The sequence below is a fragment of the Anser brachyrhynchus genome (assembly GCF_964034855.1).
Source record: "Anser brachyrhynchus genome assembly, chromosome: 2".
Classification (NCBI taxonomy): domain Eukaryota; kingdom Metazoa; phylum Chordata; class Aves; order Anseriformes; family Anatidae; genus Anser; species Anser brachyrhynchus.
Window position 1 is genome coordinate 113,328,873 of NC_137695.1, and position 23,868 is coordinate 113,352,740.

The 23,868-nt window shown below is 44.1% G+C and overlaps 1 protein-coding gene across 3 annotated transcripts in view; it reads left to right on the forward strand.

The window, feature by feature from the left end:
• Positions 1 to 5,690: 5,690 nt before the first annotated feature.
• The window catches only part of TAF4B (TATA-box binding protein associated factor 4b), a 70,285-nt gene continuing 52,107 nt past the window's right edge, over positions 5,691 to 23,868 (forward strand). Inside the window, exons 1-3 of one of the 3 annotated variants that reach the window (XM_080580554.1) lie at positions 5,691 to 6,162; positions 21,226 to 21,374; positions 22,115 to 22,222. In XM_080580554.1, the coding sequence (XP_080436680.1) occupies positions 5,889 to 6,162; positions 21,226 to 21,374; positions 22,115 to 22,222 (531 nt within the window). In that variant the 5' untranslated portion in view covers positions 5,691 to 5,888. Of the gene's footprint in view, positions 6,163 to 7,225; positions 8,651 to 10,375; positions 13,090 to 21,225; positions 21,375 to 22,114; positions 22,223 to 23,868 lie in introns of those variants that run through there. The other 2 variants (XM_080580556.1, XM_080580555.1) reach the window with 2 other exon arrangements.

Here is a 23,868-nt window from a genome sequence, read left to right on the forward strand (position 1 = left end):
GAAGCACAATCTTTGAAACCATGTTCATTGTTAAAGCTCTTCATGCTTCTTTCCCCAGTAACTCTCAGGTGTGGATTAGCGGTGCCAAAGGCAATCCCCAGGAGAGAAGGTGTGGGTTCAAATTTACCCCGCCTAAGTGCCCTGACCTAGGGCTTCCTGCCTCCAGGCCTTCAGCTTGTGTAATGCATTTCAACAAGAAGTGTGCTTTGAGATCCAGCAGGCACTTCATCATAAAATTAATCATAAAATAGTACAGTAAGTGACCATAATATGGAAGTTTAGGAAAATAGCATAGAAGAAAAAGGGAGAAGGAGCAATAAGTAGACCAACTTTCCCAAATATGCAAAGAAGTTAATTAATTTTCTCTGCATTAATGCTTTTGATATTAGTGTATATATATATATATATATTCAGTTTTGCTAAGTTTAAAATGAGCTAATAATCCCTCTCTGTCCCTTCAAATATGAGAATAGGGGGGGTGGAGGTGAAGAAGGAGAGAGAAGGAAAAAAATCTGTATTTTTATTATTCACCAAAATAATTAAAAAGGTAAATCCAGGTGTTCTTTTTATTTTTGATCAAGTAAACCAATTTGTTTGAAACATCCATGGAACTAAAAGGAGGAAGAAAGATCACAGTTCAGATTCAGAAATCAGGTATTTCCATGCTTTTGTGTATTTTATGTATTAAGAGTGAATCAAATTACAAATTGCCAGTGGAAGGCCAGCTAAAACACATGTTCAGCTAAAAAACATGCACGTGCTTAATCCAAGACAATATTCAAGCATAAGGAGGTGGAAATTACATGAGTGCAGCACTCCAGCAATAGTTTCCTACAACATCAGATTTCTGAGGATCCAGGAAAATAAGGACACAAACTTGTCTTTCGAAGGAGAATTCATAATGTACCCTGATAAAACTGATTTGCTATGTCCTTATTCTAATCAGTGGTGTTTTTTCCCTTTTTTTTTCCTTTTCCATAGAAAAAATAACTGTGCTGTAGACTTATTTTCCCAGCAAAGTTGGAATATTCGTTAGAATGTTAATTCTTGAGTGTTCTGTTTTCGTTTAGAAATAAAAATTTCTAATAGCTGGGATTGCTGCCTTTGTGTTTATAAAACGCCGATTGACACAATTAAATGCAGTATATGTTTTTAAGTTTTGGAAAGTGACTAGTGGAGTGTAGTTCCAACTGACATCTGAACTTGTTTAATACTAGGGCACAGGAAGACACCCCATCTACTGCAACAGAATTCCAGTCTCTGCTCAAGGATGTCGGTCAACACCAATGCCAGTTTTGATTTGTCTGCATCTGATAGATAGCAGTTGTGTTAGAGCTTTTGCTCAGCCTTATTGTGGCTAGGATGATCCTCAGCAATGTGGCTGCTGGTTTGCTTCGTAACACAGACAACGCTTGCTGCACGATGTTAAACGGTGGGAAGGAGGTACAGTCCCATTCAGTCCCTCTGGTGACCCTACTGCTCTTTGCAGGTAGCCTCTTCATTGATCATCATCCAATTCTCACGTCAGAATCAAGAAATGGGCAATGTTGGTGGTAGGGGGACAATAGGATGATAGGACTAAATGATCTTGGAGGTATTTTTCAACTGGTGGTTGGTTTTGCTTTGAGGTGTTTCACAAATACTTAGCAGCACAGTTTTTGCTAAGGAACATAATTGAATAAATAGATTATAGCATCACGTATGGAAATCAGTGATACTGTTTCCTTTTGTCTCATTCCAAGTTTTCAGTACAACAGAGGCTGAAATGCAAGTTTCAGAAATAGAGAAATGAAAAAGAATATGAAAAGAAAAAGAAGAAAAATACCTAAGTCACAGAACAGTTGTGGTGGTTGTTATAACCTTTTTGAAATTCTAATAGGCAGCCATTGCCTACAGTGCCTATAGCTGCTGAATGGACTTGTTTCTTCCTAAACTGAGCTCTGTAGTTTTCCTGAAACTTGATGGAGCTACAGTTGTGCTAAACCTAACATGTTTGTTCACTGTACGCTGTGAATAGAGGCATACATTCACCTGTTCTTTTTTGCTTGCACATGTTATTTGTCAGAAAAAAAAAAAAAAAAAAACAAAACAACAACAACAACAACCAAACAAACAAACAAAAAAAACGTTTTCCAGGAGCTGATGGAAACTGCTTTCTCTTAGTGAATTTTACCGGAAAGCAAATGGTATCCTGTATGACTCCTTAACACAGTTAGATAATTCTTACAATGCTAAGCCTCAGTAAAAGAACGCTAACATTGATTTATCTCGGTGTTCCATTAAGTATATATTTCTGCCCTATAACTAAGACTTTAATTCTGTGAGTCTTTCTTTCAGAGGCATTTTAATTGTACCTATTCTTTGCTTCTGCATATTTTCAGGTACCCATTTCTATTGCTTGTGCTCATCCCTCCCTTCTCTCCTTTTGTTTAGCTTTCTGATCTATTTTCCTCATTTAAAATCTAGCTTGGGAGATGCATATGCTTGCCTGACCTTCACGCTGCATCAGATCACTTCCGTAGCTTCGTAACGTAGCTTTGGGTTTCCCAAACCAGCAGGTGCACACCCAGGCATGCTTTCTTCTGCTTAACGTGGCTCACCTAATGGCTAAGCTCTGTGTTCAGTAACCTCACTCGTTATTAGCAGCTCAGGATAGTCAAGCAAGCTTTATAGTCTAGAACAAAATAAAAGTATATGCCCAATCCTTTTGTTCTACCTTCTTGTTCTACTTGTGAATGTTTTGTAAGGTTTGAAGCTGCAGTGTACTGTACCTCACGGAACAAAGAGTTTGACTTATGTAAGTGCAATATTGGCTTTGGCATCTGTCAGCCTGAATGTCCAAAAAGAAAAAGTTTCTTCCGTAAAAGATAGGCAGTCAAGAAAAAACAGGGCAGATTGTGACACTGACTATGAATTTTAAAAAGTCTACTCAAATTGCAAACTTAATGTAGAGGTGTGGTTCCTGAGGATATTAAACAACCAGTCATGATTTTACTTGTCCATTTTCATTACTAAATAAATTCACGTTTGCATTCCCATTGTTTAATCTATTTGGTCATATCTTCTATTTCTTCATTTCCAGCCAACTCATTCTCATCCCTTCCCTTCCCTTCCCTTCCCTTCCCTTCCCTTCCCTTCCCTTCCCTTCCCTTCCCTTCCCTTCCCTTCCCTTCCCTTCCCTTCCCTTCCCTTCCCTTGGTGCGAATTTTTCTCTTCCCTAATGTTTATTACTCTTATCTACGGCATCTCACTTCTTTCAGCATCTTTTCCAGAACAGCTCATGTTCTTTGTTGCTATTTAACACGTTTCATGGTAAACCTAGTTATGACCTTTTAATTTTTCCCATTAAAATTGTATATTTTAACTAACGAGATTAAATCTTCACATGTTTCTTCCCTTCATGTCACAGTTACATGTGTAAGTTAGTTCTATAGTGCTGTCAAGTCTCTGTCATTTAAGAAAAGCTTAAGGCAAATATTACAAGTTTCTCATTCCAGCTAATTTGCTGCTTGTATTTAATTGATGATTTATCAATCAGAGAGAAAATAAAACTTTTGTAAAGAGGATTACTGACAGATTAAAAACCCTGAAGCATATTAGATGGATTTTATAGGGTTGAAACAAGGTGTTGGATGTGAAACTGCCTTCAGATCTACGGACTTCATAAAGGTCTGTTTTTGAAAGAGTTAAGGACTGCTGTCTGGACAGGAGTTGTGGAATATTAGTTCCTTTATTATAACACATTTTTCCAGTGTGGAGAAAGAACTCTTCCTTTTATTTCCTGTGCAGTTTCATAGAATGATAGGTACACCTGCTTTGTTTGGAGAGGATGCTTACGGCACTTTAACTTAGCCCAGTGATTTTTAAAACTATTTTTAAGACGTGTATATTTCTAAATCTTGTGGGCTTTGTTCAGTGCTTCTTTTTTCCCCTCTTCATTATCATTGTGCTATACCTTCTCCTGTGTTGTCTTTCATATTACCCTCTTTGCTCCTTTTGCAGTCTCAGGATGTTTTGTCTCACTACGCTGTATTTTCCGCTCTCTCTTTTCACACTGTGGTTCCTCCCAGCTTTAGTGCATACTCTTTTACTTCAGTTGCTTCTTTTTCTCTTCCAGGTATGCTTTCCCTTCTAAGGACTCTCATAGTGGTCTCAAAGATTCCTCCAGAAGTTGAATGGCCCCAAGAAAAGGAAACTTGGTCTTAACTAATGGGCCAACTACATTCTTCCTTCAAGTCCCAGAAGAGCAGAGCTTGTTCTGAGGACAGCGTGCCTACCTGTGCATCCAGCTCCTTCTGCCATCAGTCACTGTCTTTTTTTTTTTTTTTTCTGGAAGAGAAGTTTCCCTGCCTTCTGTTCTCTGAGCATCCTTGGGCACATGGGAGGTAACTAATACCCTGGTTGTTACCTTGGGCGTGTAACATTGGCTCATACATGTAATTGTAATTTAATTAGCTCAGACTTGGCAGATCCGAAAGGGGTGCAGAGAGTGCCTCCTCCCTGCCGTACCCCATGGCCTCCTCTTCCAGGGTCTTTCTAGTCCACTCTTGCACTTTGAAACTAGGTATTGCTGCTGCCTCTCTGGGATTTTGGACCGAGTTTGTTCTGGAAGGGCAGAATGCCTGAGGCAAGGGAAAGGAGAGCTGTGGTGATGAGGGCGAGGGGATGCTGTGCGAGACAGCAAGCACTGTGTTTGGATCCTAAATAGTCCTGTTAGGCTCCTGGATTTAGGAGTATGTATCTCTGGTGCGGTTTCTCTTAGCTGGTATGTTGAAATGAAGGTGGGATAGCAGGACTTTCTGCAACCTGTTAACAGCTACCAGTGTAACAATAGTGGTGGAAGTATGGCAGATCGAGCTGGACGTGTGTATAAAAATTGAGACACTTAATCAGGTCGCCCCAGCGACGTGTCCTCGAGCCTGTTGCTGTCTGTACCAGTGAAGTCTGGGAGGATATGGCTACCTGTGCTGTGGCCACGTGCTTGCAGGTCTCAAGTGATTCCTGCTCTGTTGCCTTTTCAGCGGCTGCTGACAGCCTTTATAAGCAGTTATGCTGAAACTGAGCAAGGTTGTGGTGGAAATGGGCAAGAAAAGGAATGTCCCTCCTCCTACCGCAGCGTGACAAAGTGATAAGCAGCAGTGCACGGAGCTATCTGTCAGGGCATGGAGCAGAGTTGTACTGTTTTTGTATTCGGTTCACGTTTTAGCTTTCCACTTCATCCTCAACTAATTGCATTTCTTGTGCACATTTCCACCTGAGAACGTGGCTGAGATAGACGAGTAACGTAAGAGGTGCCGAAATGAAACTTTCTGCTAACGCTTCGCCGGATTTGGTGGGGTTTGTACTGCTGCGACGAACTGCACGCCAGGCCTCGATTTCTGCAGTCCCGCTGCTCCCACCGCGGCCAGGCGAGCAGCGAGCCTCCGGCTGTAGGGGCACGGCGGAGCAGGTGCACAGAGCGGCTGCGAACCCCACTGAAACCGGCCCAAGGTCACGCCGGCACCCCACCGCGGCGGGGACGGGCACGCCTCGCCTCCCTGACACAACCCCGCCGCGCCCGCCGCGGGGCTGCGAGGGGCGGCGGGGCCGGCCCGGGGCGGGCGCCGCCGCAGTAGGGCGAGCTGGGCGGCCCGGGCCCGCCCTCCGCCCGCCTTCCTTCCCTCGCCGTCCCCTCCTTCCCTCTCGCCGCCGGCAGGGGAGGCCGGGCCCACGTGTGCGCCGCCCGAGCCGCCGCCGGCAGCGGCGGGGTGACCGGACCGGCCATGTGTGCCCGCCGCCGGGGCAGCGCCTGAGCGCCGCCCGCCCGCGATGCTGCGGGGCGCCGCGGGGCTCTACGCGACGCGGCCGCCCCCGCTCTCCCGCGCCCCGTCGCCGCCTCCTCCTCCTCCATGAGCGCCCCGGCGGCCGCCCCCGTAGGGCTCGTGCCCGCCGGGCACCCGGAGCAGGCGGCGAGCACCGCGGCCGGCTCCCCGGCTCCCTCGCGGGGCAGCGCCGCCGCCGCCTCCTCCAAGGCGCCCGGCGGCCCGGCGCCCTCCGCCCCGCCGCCCGCGGGGCCCCCGCTGCTGCGGGTGGCCGCCGGGGGGGCTCCGCGGCCGGCGGTGGCTCCCAAGGGGCCGCCCGCCGCCACCATCCAGCTGCCGGCCAACCTGCAGCTGCCCCCAGGTGAGTCGGGGGTGTGGGGGGGGGGCGCCCTGCCCGGCCCCCGGCTGCAGGGGAGAGCCGGGGGGCCGCGGGGGTCCCCTGGGTGCCGAGGGGCGGCTGACAGCCGCGGTGGGGAGCGGCCCCCGGGTGCGCGCAAAGTTTGGGGCGAGCTGCTCGCCGGCCCCAAAACTGCCTGGGGGCTGTAAGGCGGGGGGCGCTGGGGGCGCTTACAGCGCTGGAGGCGCTCTCAGTGACCGCAGTGTGGGTCTGGGAGCCTCCATAAAACAAGTTTTTGTTGTCTTTAGGGAGTCTCGGGGCAGGTCTCTTGCTCTCTGCCCGCCGACTGGCCAAGTTGCGGTAGTTTGTGACTTGAAAATTGAGGCTTTCACGGAATTGAGAGGGATGAATAATGCGAAGCGTGAACCTGTGTCAACAGCTGTGGAAATAACCCACTCTTAGCATGCAAATCCTACTGCTTTCGCTCATGCTCTAAGCAGGCTGTTTTGGAGGAGTTACTCTTATCGAGCAGTGTTGGAGGAGTTGTTTTCGCTGCTGCAGCCAGCCAGGCCACTACGGACCATTACCGAGGCGAAGCACTGCTCTGCATAAGGTCTGCGATGGAGCCTGAGACACTTCTCATCCATAAAGCATCTGTGGGAAACGCAGAGTTTAGAGAAGCACCACGTTTATGGGTGTACTTCCCATAGCAGCAAAGAAAAGGTTAGGGTAGGAAGCGTGTAGTGGTGATGAAGATGGCTTAATGCTTTGGATGCTAACAGAGGTTAGCCAGGTGCTCCTACCTGCGCTTTGTCCCGAGAGGATCATGCTGTTAGTTCTAAACTTCCTTCTCCTCGCTGTCGGGCTTCTTTATTTTAAGTGTTTAAATACAGTGACCGATGCCACTAACCTTAGTCTCACTATATTGAGATCCCAAGGTATGGTATCGTTCAGTGCTGCTGTTGCTATAACTGCTTTCTGCCAGGACACTTCCTTTGTTGGAGCATCTTTCGCAATTACTTTCAGGTAGGATGTTGCCTAAATGGATGGCTGATCGTACATTAATTCCTGTGCTGCTGCTGCATGTATGCATTTCCTCTTTTTTATTTCTTTTTCATTTTTCTTTTCACGTGTCTGTATCAAAGACGTATGCCTCTCCAGGAACTGTAAGAAGTTAATGTAATAAGAAAAAAGGAGTCTTTATTAAGTAAGTTTTCCTTTGGATTTCCCAGCACTCTCATTATGCTATAGTGTCTGAGGATTCAACAGTCAAGGATGAGCCTTAACTCCTTGCCAACTTTCCTCTGAAATGAACCACAATGGAAATATGTTACTGTTATTTAATGGTATGGGCCCCTGTATCTTCAGGTTTTCTACCTAGCGTTTTGACTCTCGGAATGGACCGGTTTAACTGAAGGATGTTCAGTTAAACGTGCCGGTGAACGAACGCACGTGCGAGGTGCTTGTCGTTCGGGAAGAACAACTCTGCAGTACTTTCTGACGTTGTTTTCCTATTAGCTTGGTTTCGTTATGTGAGGGCATACTGCATGTAATCGGACTTGTATTTGTGACAGTAGGCAGATGTGGCAGAAAGTAGCATTACCTTTCTGTTGCATCAGCTTGTTTTCCTTGCTCTTGGGACAAGAAATGAAGAAAGCAGGCTTTGTATTCAAAGTTCAGAGGTGCCAGTGCAGTACAGCGTTGTAAACTGTAAGTAACTGCATGGAGTTTAATACTGCAGAAGGAGCACAGTTGTCAGATTTCACATGGATCAGGGAAATCTCTCAGAATAATCATCCTATGGACAACTTAAAAATGCATTCTTGCTTGATAAAGTGTTAATGTTCTACTTCTGTCTTTATTACTTTTTAAATATGGAATCCATAAAAATCATCCAGATACTTAACTGCAAGATGTATAGCATAAAAGCTACACGTGCTGATCTACTTAGAAAAGACAGTGGAAGAAAACCACCAAATCCTGATAAGTTTGTTTCAAGTAAATGATAAAATCTAGCCATGCAGACTAAAATTGGCAAGGGATAATTCAGCTGGCTTTAAAACCATGGCATTCAACCTGTGATACCTGTGGAAGCTGTAATGAAAAACGCGTGCAGACGGTAGGCTCGCCCTGAGCTTCAGTCAGAGATGTTTGAATTGGTTTGTTTTGAGAAAGTGTGGACTGTGGACGGCAGTGCTCTTAGCAGGTGTTTTGCGGTACTTGGGAACTTAGTGCAGTCTGGAGCAGGCGTTGCACCTGTGCTTGCAGAGGGCTGCTGTTTGGGGAAAAGAAGGGCACCCAGGATAGCCCTGTTTGACCACATTGTTCGCGGGCAGCAAGGGCTCTTGAAAGTCATGGATTTAGGCTGTTTTTTCTTTTTCAGCTTCTACTTTTCCCTCCCTCGCCCACAGCAAAGCCAGGAGGTGGGGGAGTTACTGGCTGACGACCAGATATGGCTCTTCACTCTCTGAGCATGGATTTTCCTTCTGCCAAAGTTTCCCAAGTTTCCCAAGTAAGATCACTGAGCTTCGCAAGTTCTCTGGTGCATACAGAACCCACACTTGCTCATGAGTAACGAGTTTTTTCCTGCATTTTCTTCTGTGAAATGCAGGTTTGGGGCCGAGTGGCCAGCTGTAAGACTAGTGCTGTGTACTCAAGGCCTTCCTCCTTTACCCTTAAGGGTATCTCCTGTACAAGCAGTGATGAGGTGGGAGACTGCGCCTGTCTGACTGTACTACGTTTTCAGCTGGGGGCTCTTTTACGTGCTTCCAACAGGACAGGTTCTGCCCTGAAGCTTTGGTTGTGGCGTTTCGGCCTTAAATACTCTTAGACTGGATGGTGGGGCTTTTCAACAGGGCTTTATAATACCCTTGGTTAAGTTAAGCTTACTGTTGCGGGGGGGGGAATGGTTGAGCTGTGCTGTTAACAGGAGGAAATAGTTAAAGGCTCGGGAAGGGGAAGGAGTGGCGAGGTTTCTCTTAACACTTACTGCATTTCTGGTTCTTCTCTGTCATAGCTGAGTAGGGCAAATAAATTATTTTAACAAAGTAATTTGAATGTTTTGAAGGGCCACGAGACATGTTCATAGCTCACCTTAGTGTGTTTGGGCCTGATGCCAGTTTGGACAGGTGGAGGGTAGAGAAGGAGCATAAAAACAATGAGGGAGTGTTGTTCCTTGGTTTCCTTCTTAACTTTTCTTGAATGCAGTTCCCTGTCCCTTCTGTGTCTGCCCATGTGGATTTTAAGTTATTCCCTGGTTCCCAAACGCTGTGGGCAAGTGTAACAGCATTGATCACAGGCGGATGTTGAAAGAACAGTTAGACATAGCGTCACAGAATGGTTTGGGTTGGAAGGGACCTTAAAGATCCCCTAGTTCCAACCCCCTGCCATGGGCAGGGACACCTCCCACCAGACCAGGCTGCCCAAAGCCCCATCCAGCCTGGCCTTGAGCACCTCCAGGGATGGGGCATCCACAGCTTCTCTGGGCAGCCTGTGCCAGTGCCTCACCACCCTCTGAGTGAAGGATTTCTTCCTGATGCCTGCTCTAAATCTACCCTCTTTTAGTTGAAAGTCTTGTGCTATCACTCCACTCCCTGACAAAGAGTCCCTCCCCAGCTTTCCTGTAGGCCCCTTTAGGTACTAGAGGGCTGCTATAAGGTCTCCCTGGAGCCTTCCCTTCTCCAGGCTGAACAACCCCAGCTCTATCAGCATGTCTTCATAGGAGAGGTGCTCCAGCCCTCCGATCATCTTCATGGCCGTTGTCTGGACCTGCTCTTGTGACGGGACAACAAAATGCAGAGCTCAGCTGGATGCTGAGCATCCTCCATTGTTAACTTAGAAGAGTGCTGGTTCATCTGGCACAGGTCAGTGTAGGTAATGAAACTGTTGCTGAAGACGTCCACTGGCTGGGTCCGTGCCGTGCCTCTGCATTGCTCTAGGCTGGCAAGCTGGTGCAAGGCTCTGCTGCTGTATAAATGTTCCCTTCCATCCTCCTCAGAGGCGAAACAGCAGCAGGCACAGGTCCATGGCTCCTGTTTGCAGCTCAGTTCACTTCACTTGTGTATTTTGGCCTGTCCCTGGCGAGTTTTCTTCTGCCTACAGCTTATCTGGGCTGATAGGGAGTAACTGTTTGGGAAGCACGGCTGTGCTTGCTGGCAGAAGACAGGCAGCCAGCGAGCAGGCACCTGTGGGTGGGAGGGAGGGAGGTTATGCAGTATCCCAGCTCTGCTCCTGGCTGGCACAGGGCTCCATCTCTTCGGGTTTCTCTTAATTGTGTAGCTCTAAGGTCACCTGCAGAGGTGAGGGCAGGCAAACCTCTGCACGCTGCCGCCTCCCGAAGTTGGCTGGGGGGCTGTCAAGTGCAGCACTCCCTGTCTCCCTCCTGTCCTGTTTGTTGTCTCTCGGTTGTAAAACTGCAGGAGGAGTTTGATGTTTTCGTATTTGCAATGGGTCCTTCACTTTGGAATAGAAGGAAGTGCTGATTTTTAAAATAAGTTCTTATTTTCTGCTTTGATTGTGTAGGAGGAGGATATCCAAAGAGTTCTTGTTTGAACATGTCAAGAAACTAGAGGCTTTCCTTCAAAGTCTGCAGTTTCTGAATGTAGATAATTTCTTGAAGTCTAAGCGTAATACTTACACTGTAGGATGACCGGTAGGTGCTAAATGATGATGGTTTCAACCCTTTTTATCCCAGTAGTGTCCTCTGTTTAGTAGTTCTGTCAGGATGGACTGTTTGCAAACTCCTCTCTTCACAAGAGGCAACACCAGCCAACTTTTTTTCTGAGGAGGGATCAGCAAAGCTGTGGCAGACCTGTGGAACTAATACAGACTTAAAAGATAGTGAGTAAATGTCTTCAGCTGATCCGTAGGATTTGGTTTTACTTTTGTGACTGAGTGAGTCTGGTGAAACAATGCCTTCATATCATTAAAGGCGCTGCCCTATGGGAATTATGATTTAAATCTTGGCAGAAGATATAAAGCTAATTTCTATATTTATGGTTTTCTCATAAAAGCAGATGCACTGTGAATACTGGAGCACTGAAATATGATGCTCAGTAAAATTAATGTTACATGCTATTCAGATTTTACAATCAATTACTGATTGGTGAATGTTAAACTTTTTTTAATCATTAGAAGAGAGAACTTGAGCCTGACTTTGGTTGCTTTTGCAGTATTTAAAGGATGCTTATAGAAGTAAAAATAGCATCATCCATGCACAAGTGACAGCCGAAAAAAATACTAAGTATATTTCAATACTATTTTTCCAAAGTCACTGAGAAAGTAGGTAAGCTCCGGAGTTGTTATATTGAGCAGTGTGCAATACCAGCCTTTTTTAAGTTCTCTTAGAGAACCAGGTATTTGCCATGTCACGTGATGGAAATCTGTGCTATGTTTTTTTGGGTAGGACTGTACCTTAGAGTTGTTTATGCAAGTCTGGCTGTAAGTTGCAAAGCTTCTGGTGTGCATCAAAAATGAATGATACGTACTGTCCCATGCGTTTGAAGAATTTGTGTGTTTTTGTCATCTGAAGTTTTTTGCATGAAGCTACTTCTCTGAAAATTCTGGTGATTTTACAAGAAAAATGTGTTTAACTTACAAAGCAGAAAAGATCACAAAAGATGTAGGTAAGCTGCTTGTTACCCAAATTGTGATGGTTAAGGTCTGTGCTGCTCTGTCACCTTTTTGAATGAAGTCCACTGGCAGATTTTGTCTCAAAGAAATACTCTGATCAAAACTGAAGCATGGAAAACCCGATGGCAGATGGAAAACCCTTGTTACTCATGAGCAGATCTAGTTTCTGTTCAGAACTCATGAAGCTCGGTGATCTTGCTGGGGTAAGTTGCTGAACTAAGAGCAGTTGGGTGTTACGGTTGGTCTTGTTTCTCATAGCCCATGCCTGAAGGCCTCTTCTCGTGTGCGCTCCCAGTTGGGTGGAGGCAGAGGAGATGGGTTTGTTGGTACTGGCTGCTCCTAGGTGTTGCCTGGAAAATTTAGGTTCATTGTGTGGATGTTCAGGTGGGGTTAAGAAGTGGGTGACGCAGGGTGCCCTGGTTGGCAAAACTCTCCAAGGCTTTCATTTGCAGCTTGCCAAGTGGCAGATGCTTTTTAGCTGAAGTGGAGCCCTCTGGAAGCCAGGTCCCGCTGGCTGTTTGGTCTATCAGGAGGGAATCCTCTTGGGGCAGCTGATGGTGTGTGTTGAAGGGGGTGGGTGTATTCAGGACACCTGTATAGGGCTTGTATCCTTATCACTTCACAAATATCACACAGTTTTGCTGACAGTTCCAACAGTATCCATGTAGACAGAAGCTAATACTTGCATGAAAATTTTGCTGTCTTCTGAAAGGATTTTTGTTAGTTCTATCCCATTTGGGACAAGGGGATAACCAGTGTTAGAATTCAGTGTTGAGCCCCATGCTTGCCTTTCTGAAATATGTATATGAATATATTATATGAATATAATTATCCAACAAAGGGGTGAGTATATGCGTTTAGAGGAAATCAAGTGGAATTCAACCTGCTGTTGGTCCCTATGTGAACAGCAAGAGAACAAGTGTCTCATTGCAAGACTAGTCTGGATTAATTGAGTTAATTCTCCTCTTATTTAAAGGAGACAGAGATTTAAAGGGGGGTGATACTGCCTTTTATTAGAACTCTGTCAAGGCACCAGTTCAGTTTTTAGCATCTCTTGATCTAAAATTAAAATTCATAATTAAGCACTCCACAAGTTTCAGATTTCTCTGTAACAGCTTATTGCCTCATGGTGTTCTAGAAATGCTAAGTGCAGGGTATTGGCATATCTTGTGGTTCTTATAGAGCTGTGTGCTGCTATGTGTCAGACTTCGAACTCGCTATTTAAGGAATTTGACTCCAGTGAATACTAGGAGATCACAGCAAGCTAGAAGAAGGTGTGGCGTATGGATTCGCTGGCTTGTTGCAGTAGTTCCCTTGAAGGTAAGGAAATGTCACTTTGGCTCCTTTGAGATACTGTATTATTGCCATCAGCTGAGTTCTCTGCAAATACACAAAGCTGCTTCATGAAGTAACTTGGGTCCATGAGAACTCAGAGTCAGTTTATCTAATCTGTAGGCAATCCTGGAACTGTCTGATTACTTAGGCAGGAAAGCAACCAAGCCTCAAGTAGGAAAGTTGCGAGCCACAAAGATGAGGTGGGGAAATGCTGATGGGAAACAATCCCAGAGGCTGAAAGATGTGGCTCAAGGACAAAAGCTACATGTTCTCACGATATCAAATAAGACTGCCTCGTGGAACGCAGAGTTGGCCTGGAATCCCATATGCCTACCCATAATAAAAACAGAAACTCTTGGGATTCAAGTGTAATAAATACACTTTGGGTTTGAACAGAAACAGTAGTGCCATCTTGGAACTATGCCCAGAAAACGTCTATGATCTCAGTTATTTACAGCCCCTCCAAGAATCAATGCAATGTCCAGATTTTCTTCAGATGTTTGGTATGGACATCTGTTGTTTGCTATAAATAAAAGGTACTCTACCTTGCAACTGGGACAGTTATATTTTTGCATAGGAGTTCTACTGTTACTTAGTAAAATTATGTGGATATAAATGTATTTTCAAATAATGAAGCTCAACTGTGTGTGAGTCTAGGAAAACTAACAGGAGCACGGGCCTGTATTCCTTGAAAAGGCAGCGATGCTGTTGGGAGGCCCCACTGCTAGTCCGGGAAACAGATATCCATCTGGGCCCCAAAAATGCACTAGTGAGCAGCTAGGCTCCAGCACTTTGGGTGAGATTTACTGTGTGAAACATGGTTTCAGGTATTTGCGTTTTTAGTCTAGTTCCTGGAGTAGGGGAGGGAGAGCAGGCTTTATGCTCTTCAGAAAGATGCACAATGCCAAATAATTTGAAATGATAGGTTGCCTGACTCCGTTCTATCCTGCTCACAATAGATTTCTTCATCCCTTTGCTGGCTCTGTATGTTTGAGAAGGCTGTGCCTGTGCAGGCTGTCTCAGGAGCTGGTGCCCAGTGTTCGTACAGAAGCTTAGTGGAGAAAGGTTGGCGTTTCAGGAGGTTTCGGCTGTGCACACCTTGAGCCATTAGTGTGACAGAGTTGTGGGTGCATAGTGCTTTAAAAACCTGCTCACAGTAGTACAGGTAATCTGGGAAACTGTGCTGCTAGCAAAACAGCGCTGTTAACACCTGGACAGTGATGTCTGCGGGTAAGGCTGGCTTTGAAATGCTTTGAGATGCAACCAGACGTCCACAGCTGGTGCAACGTTAAAAGCAGTAGGCCAGGGTCTGCACAAATCTGCAGTGCAGCGTTCGTGTGATTGGCAAAGATGCAGTCAACTCCTTTAAAGTACCTGTGGGATTTGGCGTTTCTCTGCACCCTTGCATTTTGTTGAGCCTCCCTCTATTCTAGCATGAGAGCAAGTTGGAATTACGACCTTTGAATGCTTTTCCTGGATTGGAAATTCACGTCTTCCATACCTATGGGCAAAACAAGGTGTCTTGAATTAGAACTAAAAATTGGACACCTCACGGTGGTATCATGGTATCCACATGCTAGTCACAGCTTCTGAGCCACTGGCACAAAGACCTATTAGTATACAAACGTCCCTGGAACAAGGAAAGAATGCAAAGAGTGACTTCTGAGATATGTAATTATTCAGTTAGTGAAATGACAGATGAAGAGAATCAACTGCTTGAGGGCCTGGGGATGTGGTGAGCGGTTCTGGTTGCTACCAGACCATTGTGATTATTGGTTGACCATGGCTGAATTCCTTTTGCCTCTACAAACATTAACTTCCAGAGGTTGGTGATGATCTGTCGTGTGCAATGAAGTGCTTTGTGGATGGAGTGCACTACAAGCTGAACAACTCAGTGCGGCCCATGTGGTGTAGACAAGCCCTCTATCCCGCTTGTCTAGGAAATGTAAGAGCAATCACACGTTTTCCCTCAAGGAGTCCCCAAGCAGGAAATATTCATGGCCTCCCCAGAAGATCAGTTGTCAAAATACGATTGTATTCGATTTAAGATGGCACTTGTCACAGGGAGCCTGTGGCTGGGTAACTTCAGGTGGCAGCCAAACTGCTGTTGTAGCATTCTTAAGGTAGTGAGAAGCTGCACTTGTCACTGGTGTTGCCTCCAGATTGGGCTTTCATCCTTTTTTCTTCTTCAGTACAGGAACCTGCAGTCGACATCTAGAAAAACTCAAGTAGCAGGTGAGGGTTATGGGGAATAAGTAGTTACCTTGCATGCAGCACAGTCCATAATTCACCTGAAAACATAGGACTCCAACATATTAGTGGTTATACGAGTTGCGTAGAAGTGGGCCATGTTGGTATCTAACTCACCTGCCACGTCTTTCACAGTATTTCATTAACACTTTCTGCCTGTCTAGCAGTCTTTTACAGCCAGTCTACAACACAATGCACCTTGGTATGGTCACCATTTAAATAGTTAGTCTCTAAGGCCTGTTTTAGATCGATCTTAGTCCTGAAATGTGTTTTTGTATCTTTTAAATGGCTCAAGCAGGATTGAAGAAGAAAAATTGCCTTTTTTTTTTTAAGGATGCATTTAGAGAGAGAAACTGTTTTCAAAACTGCTGCATGGGTTAGCAGTGTTTGGCCTTTTATTTTGTGGATTTTGGTTCATCCCAAACACGCACTCTAAGAAACTTAATACTAATTTTCCTTTCAAGTTGACATTCAGCTCCTGCTAAAAACATCCCCTAAATCTTACTCTTACCTTGTAACTGCCTTCAGAGCTGTCCCTTTGTTTTGAGAAGTTCAGTGAAAACAGACTTGTTTAGGAACAGAGAGCACTTACATGTTTGAAAACAGCAGCGATGTTTTTGTTGTTAAACTGTTTGCTCATTGATTTGGGGTCTGAAAGTCTCACTTAAACCCCGCGTATTTATAATTACTGTTTTTAACCTGTATTCAGCATTTCAATGCAATTCTGAAGGGAACTTTACTAAAATTGGGAACATATCTGATGTGTGCACCCCTTGTTTCAAAACAAACAACTCGCCCTTGTTTGAAAGCAGCTGTGGTAACTCGGGTTCTCTTAAACGAATTGAGTCTGATTTTGTTGGTTCTTGCTTGTATGTTATTTGAGGAGGCAGGCATGAAAGGTATGATTTCCGAAGTAGGAGACTGGCTTTTGCTTTCTTGTGTTGTGCTGCAGTGCGCTGTGGCAAAGCAGTGCTAGAGAGCTGTTGTGTTAAGCAGTTGTGTGGGAAATCGTGTAATCGAAGTGGTGATTTAATGTGACAATTTGAGCTTCACGTGGAACGAGGGACGGTGCCTTTCCACAGCAGCACCCCTGCTAGCTAGTTCACCTCAGGTGAAACTTGAGAAGCAAAATCACAGAAACTCCTTGTGGATGTCCTCCTTCCAAAATGGCCTCCTCAGGCTTTTCTTAGGCGTTAGAGACGTAATGGTGGAAGCTGGGACGCTTTCAGCATGCGTCATGTGCAGTCCTGCTGGATGAAGCCCTGAGCTTCGGTTGCCGGCCCAGCTGTACCCTGACAGCTGTGTGGTGGTCCTGACACCGTTCCCTGACCGCAGAGGTTGAAGCAGCAAATGGGAATTTAACAGCAGGCCTTTGGTTTTCCATGGCACGTGCTGCTGGTGTGCCTATGTGTAGAGGGTGCTGTGGGTGGTGGCTGTCTAAGCCCTGTCTGAGTGACCCCGGGCGCTCTTTCTGAAGGAGCAGCTCCTCTTCAGGAGAAGGCAGCTCGCTGGGGACAAAGGGCAGGGCTCCCAGTGAGACCCTAGGTTGGGAAGCTGTAGCCTGGCTCCTTCTGGTTAGCTCTAAGGGAAGCTGAGCTGGGTCTCCGTTGTCAGCTCCTTCCTGCAGGACTGTGGCTGAAGGTAGGTGTGCAGGGAGCAAAAGGTTTACGTCAAGTAGCTGATTTTATTTCAGATGTGTTCACTGGCAGTCAAGAAAAATAAGTAGCTTCCCAAGGGGTGTTTTTGGCAGGGTAGGCAGAAGTCCTAGTGACAGAAGTCAGTTAATTGTAAAAAGGTCTGCTAATCTGAGAGACACCAGAGCCTTCCAGTGAAGCCCGTGAACACCTCGTCCCTGCTGGTGGCTGCTCACTTACATTTTCTGTCTGATCTGAAAATAGGAACAGCCTTGCAACTGTGAAGGGATTGTGCCTTGGGCTGGCTATCAAAGTGTAAGAACGTCTTACCTCTCTTCACTGAAGCAACTAGTGTAAAACTATCAAGCTGCATCTCCTGTAAGCATTGCTTTCTTGGCAGTGCTGCCCAAAAGAGGGCACCTGTGGTGTTAGCAAGATGCCTGGCATTGTTCAGTAAGTATGTACAATATTTCGGTCAGAGATTGCAGATCTCTTTTCAGATTTTAAAAGTGCTGAGTGGTGTTAGTCTGAAACCTGAATTTCAGTTCTTCAGAGTGGTTTTTTTTCCCTCTCTTTCTGTGGAGTTAGTGTAGTGACTGACTGCAAGAGTTGATCTGTGTAATACTGCAAAAAAATGCTTTCTAGTGAATGTGAAAACAGCTCCTGATAAGCAATATTTTTCTTGTCAGTTCCAATAGTATTATCTTGGTAGCTGCATGACTCTGTAGTGAGCTTTCTCTGGAGAACCTCAGGGATACCATTGCCTGCTCTTCTTTCATTTCACACTTGTGCAGCTATCTGCAGTGCATGAAGCTCTGAGCGCTGTGCAGTTTTGCTCTGGCAGAAGTTACCTCCTATGTTTCTTCTCAGAGCCTTCACTATTGACTTAAGCACTAGGTCATTGCATCCCTTTCAAGGTGAAAAGGAATCAAAAGTTTGTGTGTTTTGTTTTCAGCTGTGAAAAAGTGTAGCTTGCCACAACCAGAAGTGGAATATGCCCTCCTCAACAGCTTTCAAGTTGTTTCAGACAATCCATGTGTTGGTTTACTGTCACTTCACAACATCAGGTTGTAACTGCCAGAACTCTGTGTTTGAGGCTTCGAAATGATGTCTTGTGGCTTTTCACTCTACAGATTTGTAGTAGTGGCTGCTTCAAGTTTGTCTTCAACTTTATTTGTGCTGGTATCTGTCTTTTAGTGTTACTCCTGCAAGAGCAGTTGTAGCAGATTACCATCATATTGGTTTTGTTGGTTTCAGAGTTCTGCTTTCACTAGCTGTCACAAAAAGCTATTGACATGAAGAGGCTAGCACCTTATAAAAAAATTGCCAAATGGTACAAATATAGCAAAATTGAAGTTTGCTCCAAGTGGAAAGGTTCATATTACACTGGAGAGTTCTGTGTGACTACACTGGAGTGGCCTTGGGTAAATTCTTCTGTGCATGCTATCACCTGGTGATAAAGCTAAAAGACTTAAAGACTTTTTGAACTGTTTTGATGAAACATGAGTGTCCATGTATAAAATAATCCTGTCATCAGGTAGAAAGTTCCCTCATATTTGTGGCGTGGTGCTGTTGGGGAAACACTGCTGTCATGGTCAAATGTAAAGGGGCTACTGGGACCTGTCCCCTGGTGGGGAGGGTTATTTTGTGTGCTTTTTTGTTGTTGTTCAAAATATTGAACAACAATGACCTGTGTAGTATTTGCATAAGCTTTCCAGCTGTGTTGCTTTTGAGTTAATTTCCCATCAAGTGGAGCCTGCTGGAAGCTCTCCCTGTTCAAGTGACTGGAGGAAGGAGTACACTTCAGGCACGGTCTTCATTTCTGGCGGAGCTTAACTGAAGCTTCATAACAGTAGTGTGAAAACCACCCTTATAATTAATTAAGTTGGCTGGTAATTAACCTGTTTTGTTTCTTTCTTGCAGTATGATTCAGAGAAGTAGAATTTGTGCTTCTGACAGTTTTGATTAAAAAATAAACCAACCAACCCCATATATAATGGCTAGTGACAAAATATCCAAATTCATGAAAACAAAGAACATAACGTATTCCAAATCTCTAAAGGAATTAAATGGTGCACTTATGTATCTTTTCTTAAAGAGTAGAGCTAGCAATGAGGTTTTAAAGCAAGCTGAGAAAGGTAAACCTAAAACCTCCAGCAGCGATGCTTCTACAACCCTGAATGGAGACCTAGAGCAAAGAGAAATGCTTTTGCTATCTAAATGCGTGGCATCATCAGCTTTCCCTCTTTTCATGGAATCTGCATAAGCATGTGATGTGAACGAGGAAAAAAAGGCATTTTTTTGACTGATGAGAAATTACATGCTATGAATTGCTGTTTAAATAAGACAACATGAGAAGAAAATTGAAAATCTTCTGTGATTCCAGGCATTCACTGATTAAATTAAAAGATCTATCTGTACCTAAATGTAGCAATAGTCAAGATTTCAGTGGAGAAGGAGAAAGCTGAGTTGTTGGATGGAGTAACAGTATTTTTCTGGATACGCAACTGTCTTGTGAATCTGCCCCACCAAGTAAAGGTTGGTTGAGAATGGGGGGAATCATTCTAGATGCAGCCCTGGCAGCCGTAGTTTGTGCTGTGTAAATGGCAGGCGGTTGGTTTTACAGAATTTTATATGAAGTTTTTTGTTGCCTTATGCTTTTAGATGCGGAGGATGAAAAGCTCCCTCTAAGCACCTGGCAATAGTTTCACATTTATCAACTGTTTTTAAAGAGCTGGTGGCTCTAACTGTTCTATTAATTTTAACTCGGGTGGAAGCAGTGTTTTAGGTTGTATTGTGTGGCATATTTTGACAACTTCCAGATGAACCAGCCATTGAAGACCGTTCCATGATACAGAGTTGTTACAAACCAGGAAATACCACTAGCGTGGCAGAAGAACTGGGGTTCTTCAAACGTTGGCTAACCTGCAAGACAGATCTATGCGGTCCTCAAAATAAATAAATAAAAATAAATAAAAAATATATTTTAAAAAACGAAGTACTCTTATTTACTTATCTTGCATTCTTCTGTACATTTCCTCCTTTCCTGTATGAGGCCCTCACTAACCAGCTGTGTGCAGGGGGCAGTGGTGGACCTGGTAGCTGCTGAAGGTCAAGGAGGTGAGGGCAGAGGGAAGGTGCTCTGTATCTGTAGCTCCTGTGGAAGATTTGCAGGAGTCCAGGCCAGGAACCCAGCTGGCTTTTTGTCATCGTGACCTTGCTGAAATGTCTGGGATTTCCAGAGTCCAGCCCGTGGGGGGACAGGGAGTAAGGAAGAGGCATTGGTAGCTGAATGGCTCCCAAATGCAGAGCTGCTGGGACTCTGAGGCATCTGATTCTCCTCAGAGTGCTTTTAATTTGAAAGCTTGAGTGAAAATACCTCATTGTTTGTTAACTGTTTAATTGTCGGTCCTTATAGCTGATGGGTCAGGAGGAGGGTTGTAGGAGCAACCATGCTGGGCAGACATTGCTGTTAGTTTAAAAGGAAAAATAAAAACCAAGGAAACAAGGCAGGAGAGTTACTTTTTCGTGGGGGTTTTCCTATTTGGCTGTAATCAACTTTGTTTACATCCATGAATTCAAATGATTTTGGACAGATCCTTGACAGAGGGACAGCTGGAAATGTCTGGAATGGCTTTCGGTGGGGACCACTGCCCTCTGACGGAGGGGCAGGGTCTTGGTGTAGGCAGGTGAACTGGTATCACTCAGGCTGCAGTTCCCATTGCAGGTTTCCTCTGAACTGCATCTTCACCTGCAAGGATGTGCCCAAATGCTCAGAAAGGGAAAATGTGTATAGAGGCAGCTAAGTCCAATAGTGGTGATACGTTTTGCAGGCTGAAGTACTGCATGAAGAGGTTGCTGTTAAAATAATTCCAGTGTGTGTGTGTCCTGGTGGGGAGAAATGTCTTTTCTTTTTTTTTTTTTTTTTCCATGTCCCAAATATCTTTTGACTCAAATAATGAATTGCTTTGCAGTTTGTATCTTGTACACACAATGTTTTGATATGGCTGTCTAGTCAAGTTTGTCACTTGACTTTGGGAGTTGTTTTCTGTGATAAAATGCAGCGTAAAACTGATGTAGGCTTTTTAGCTCTTAAATTTCTTGGCAATTGTTCCTTGGGGTAAGAAACTAAATATTACAGTAGCTTATCAGTGTGGTCTAGCTATTTCTTCCACAGAAGTATTGAAAGCCATAATATCGCTTAATTTCTAACAGTCTGGATGTTTTTCTCCAACAGGAACTGTTCTTATCAGAAGCAGCAATGGCCAACTAATGCTGGTATCTCAACAAGCAATAGCACGAGCACAGACTCAGCCACAAAATAACACAAGTGTACGACCGTCTGTACCTACCAGCACACCTGCAGTCAGAATATGTGCTGTACAGGTAACTTCTCTCACGGGCTTAATTTTATGTATCTATGTGTTACATGTTCATAACAGGGTTTGCAAGTAAGCTATTAAGGGTTAATTAAGCATTTGAATGTTTTCTGAGCAGCATGGTCGGTGTGTTTCGCACATGATCATTGTGCTTTGCTTTCTCAGTTTTTCAGATTGCTAGTCATTGCATATGGTATAGTTCAACTTAAAAATTTCCTCTATTTTGAGAAAGAAGGTGCTTATTAAAAAAAAAAAAAAAAGCAACACCACCCATACTACCTAAATGTTTATGGCTAGTATAACTGCAACCTGTCAGTCTTATGGGATACTTCTCTGAAGCAAAGTGAAGCTGAGTACCTTTCCCAGGTCCCCAGGATTTTCCTTCTCCTTCCCTAAGCTCTGCTGGCTTTTTGCTTCCATCTTTTATAATGGTAGTCAGCACACAAAGTAAAAGTAGGTCCAAAAAAGTAATCGTCTGCATAATACTCCCCAAATGCTCATCCTTTAACCATTTTATTCTGATTAGGCATTGTGGCTAAATGTCCCTGAATATGTTCTCACGTAAACTAGTAGGCAAATAGCTGCGTTGAAAAGTGCTTTAACAATATGGGTTGTATGAATGATACTTGTCTCATTACTGTAAGAGCAGGTGTCTTGGTTTTTATTGAACAAGAGCAGGTACTAACTTCAGTGCCTGTGTTTTCTGCATGTGCATAATTGTTACTTATGTATTTATTCTTTTTTAAGAACTCTGGCACCCAGTTACTAAAGAAAGCAGTAGCTACTCCTGTGAAAACATTATCTCAAACAACAAATGCTGTGGCTTCTACTGTTCAGCCACCTGCTGTAATACAGGTAGGTAGCAGCTTCATTGCACAACGGAATAAGTAATGGAGAGAACTGGAGAAAATATGAATATATTCTTGTAATTTCTAACTCTAATGTGGTTTTCACTAACCTGATAGCTTTTGCTCTTAACTTAATAATGCTTCTGCCAGCACATTTCAGATTTTCCCTTACTGCAGTAGAAAGTGCTTGCAGAATATCAGTGAGCAATGTGTAAAATAAATAGTTCAAAGAACCATTTCCAATGCATTTGTGCCTTGTGATTGAGCTCCTTTAAGCTCTAGATGAAGCTTTTCTGGGAGATGGAGATTTCCTAATACTTTTTTTGTTTGGGTTCCCTAATTTCTTAGGGGGGAAAAAGTGTATTTGAGATGGTGCTGCGGGGAAGATAAGCTGGCTGCACCAGTCAAGCTGTTTTTCAAGTTTGTACTTTGGATACTTTTTTTTGTTTTTCTCATTAAAGGCTGAAGGAAGATCATAGCTGAAAACCTCTGTGTATTTGGTAGACAGATTCCAAAGATACAACTGTAGGTAGACAGTGATTGGAAATGCCACATTATGTTTAGATTTTTTTTTTCCAACTTACTTCTCTTTACCAGAGAGAAGTGCTGTAGGACTCTTTTGAATAGACCCTTTCTACCTGTAGAGCATGACAGTTCTAGATCCAGTTCTTCCTCTGTTCTTGCGCATCAGAGTTCTGGATATGCGCGTATAATGAAAATGCTTCTTTCTGCAGCTAAAATATACTGTTATCCCTGGAGAAATTTTCCTTGTACTTTTTTTTTCTTGTAGAAGAGCTTGAAGGGGACTGGTCTATAGTGGTTGACCAAGCAGTCAGAAAATGAACAAAACCCCCCCATGTTGGATGCATGTTCTTGACCTTGAGTTTGTTTGAAAGACGGGGAGATAAGTTTGCTGACAGCAGTAACTAACAGTCTGATTTACAGATCTGTCCTCTTGCTGTTTTTCTGTATTAGTAACTGAAAATTACTTACAGCTCTGTCTGTGATCTTTTCTCTCTTCCTTCTCACTACAGATGGATAATGTTGGGCTTAAAGGGGAAAACCCAGAGATCTCTTAATACCTTTTCTGTTTTACTACAGGTGGAAACAACACATGCTTCTTGTCTAACAATAACAGTAACCTGTCTTCCTGACCTATTTTTATTTTGGAATTCTAGCTTGCAAACCATGTGTTTATGGTCTCTAAATAGAAGTCTTTAGGATATAAAAACAATAGTCATCTATTGTACTATGTGGGGAGAAGAGAGAAAGATTTCTTACAGCTGATGTGAGGATGCATCCCCACAATCTAATGTGAATAAATGTTGAGGATTATCATGCTATTAACTTCTCAATTTTTAACTTTGATCTGTCTTTGATGTGGTTCTTCTGTACTTTCTTAGTTCAGTTTTGATATAATCAGTTCAACTTGTGATTTTCTGATATATTTAAAGAGGTAGTATTTTTGGCAAGGCTTCTTTTTTTGGTTGTAGAAACCTGACCACTTCTAATGAGCATGGGGCTGGATTTGAGTAGCCAGAAGGATGACTCTAGGGAAAAATGCATAATGCCGTTTTGTTTTTAACAGCTTCCTCAGAGCCTGCCTGTTTGCAGACTATTACAAACCCCTCTGTACAAGGCTCTTTTATAATA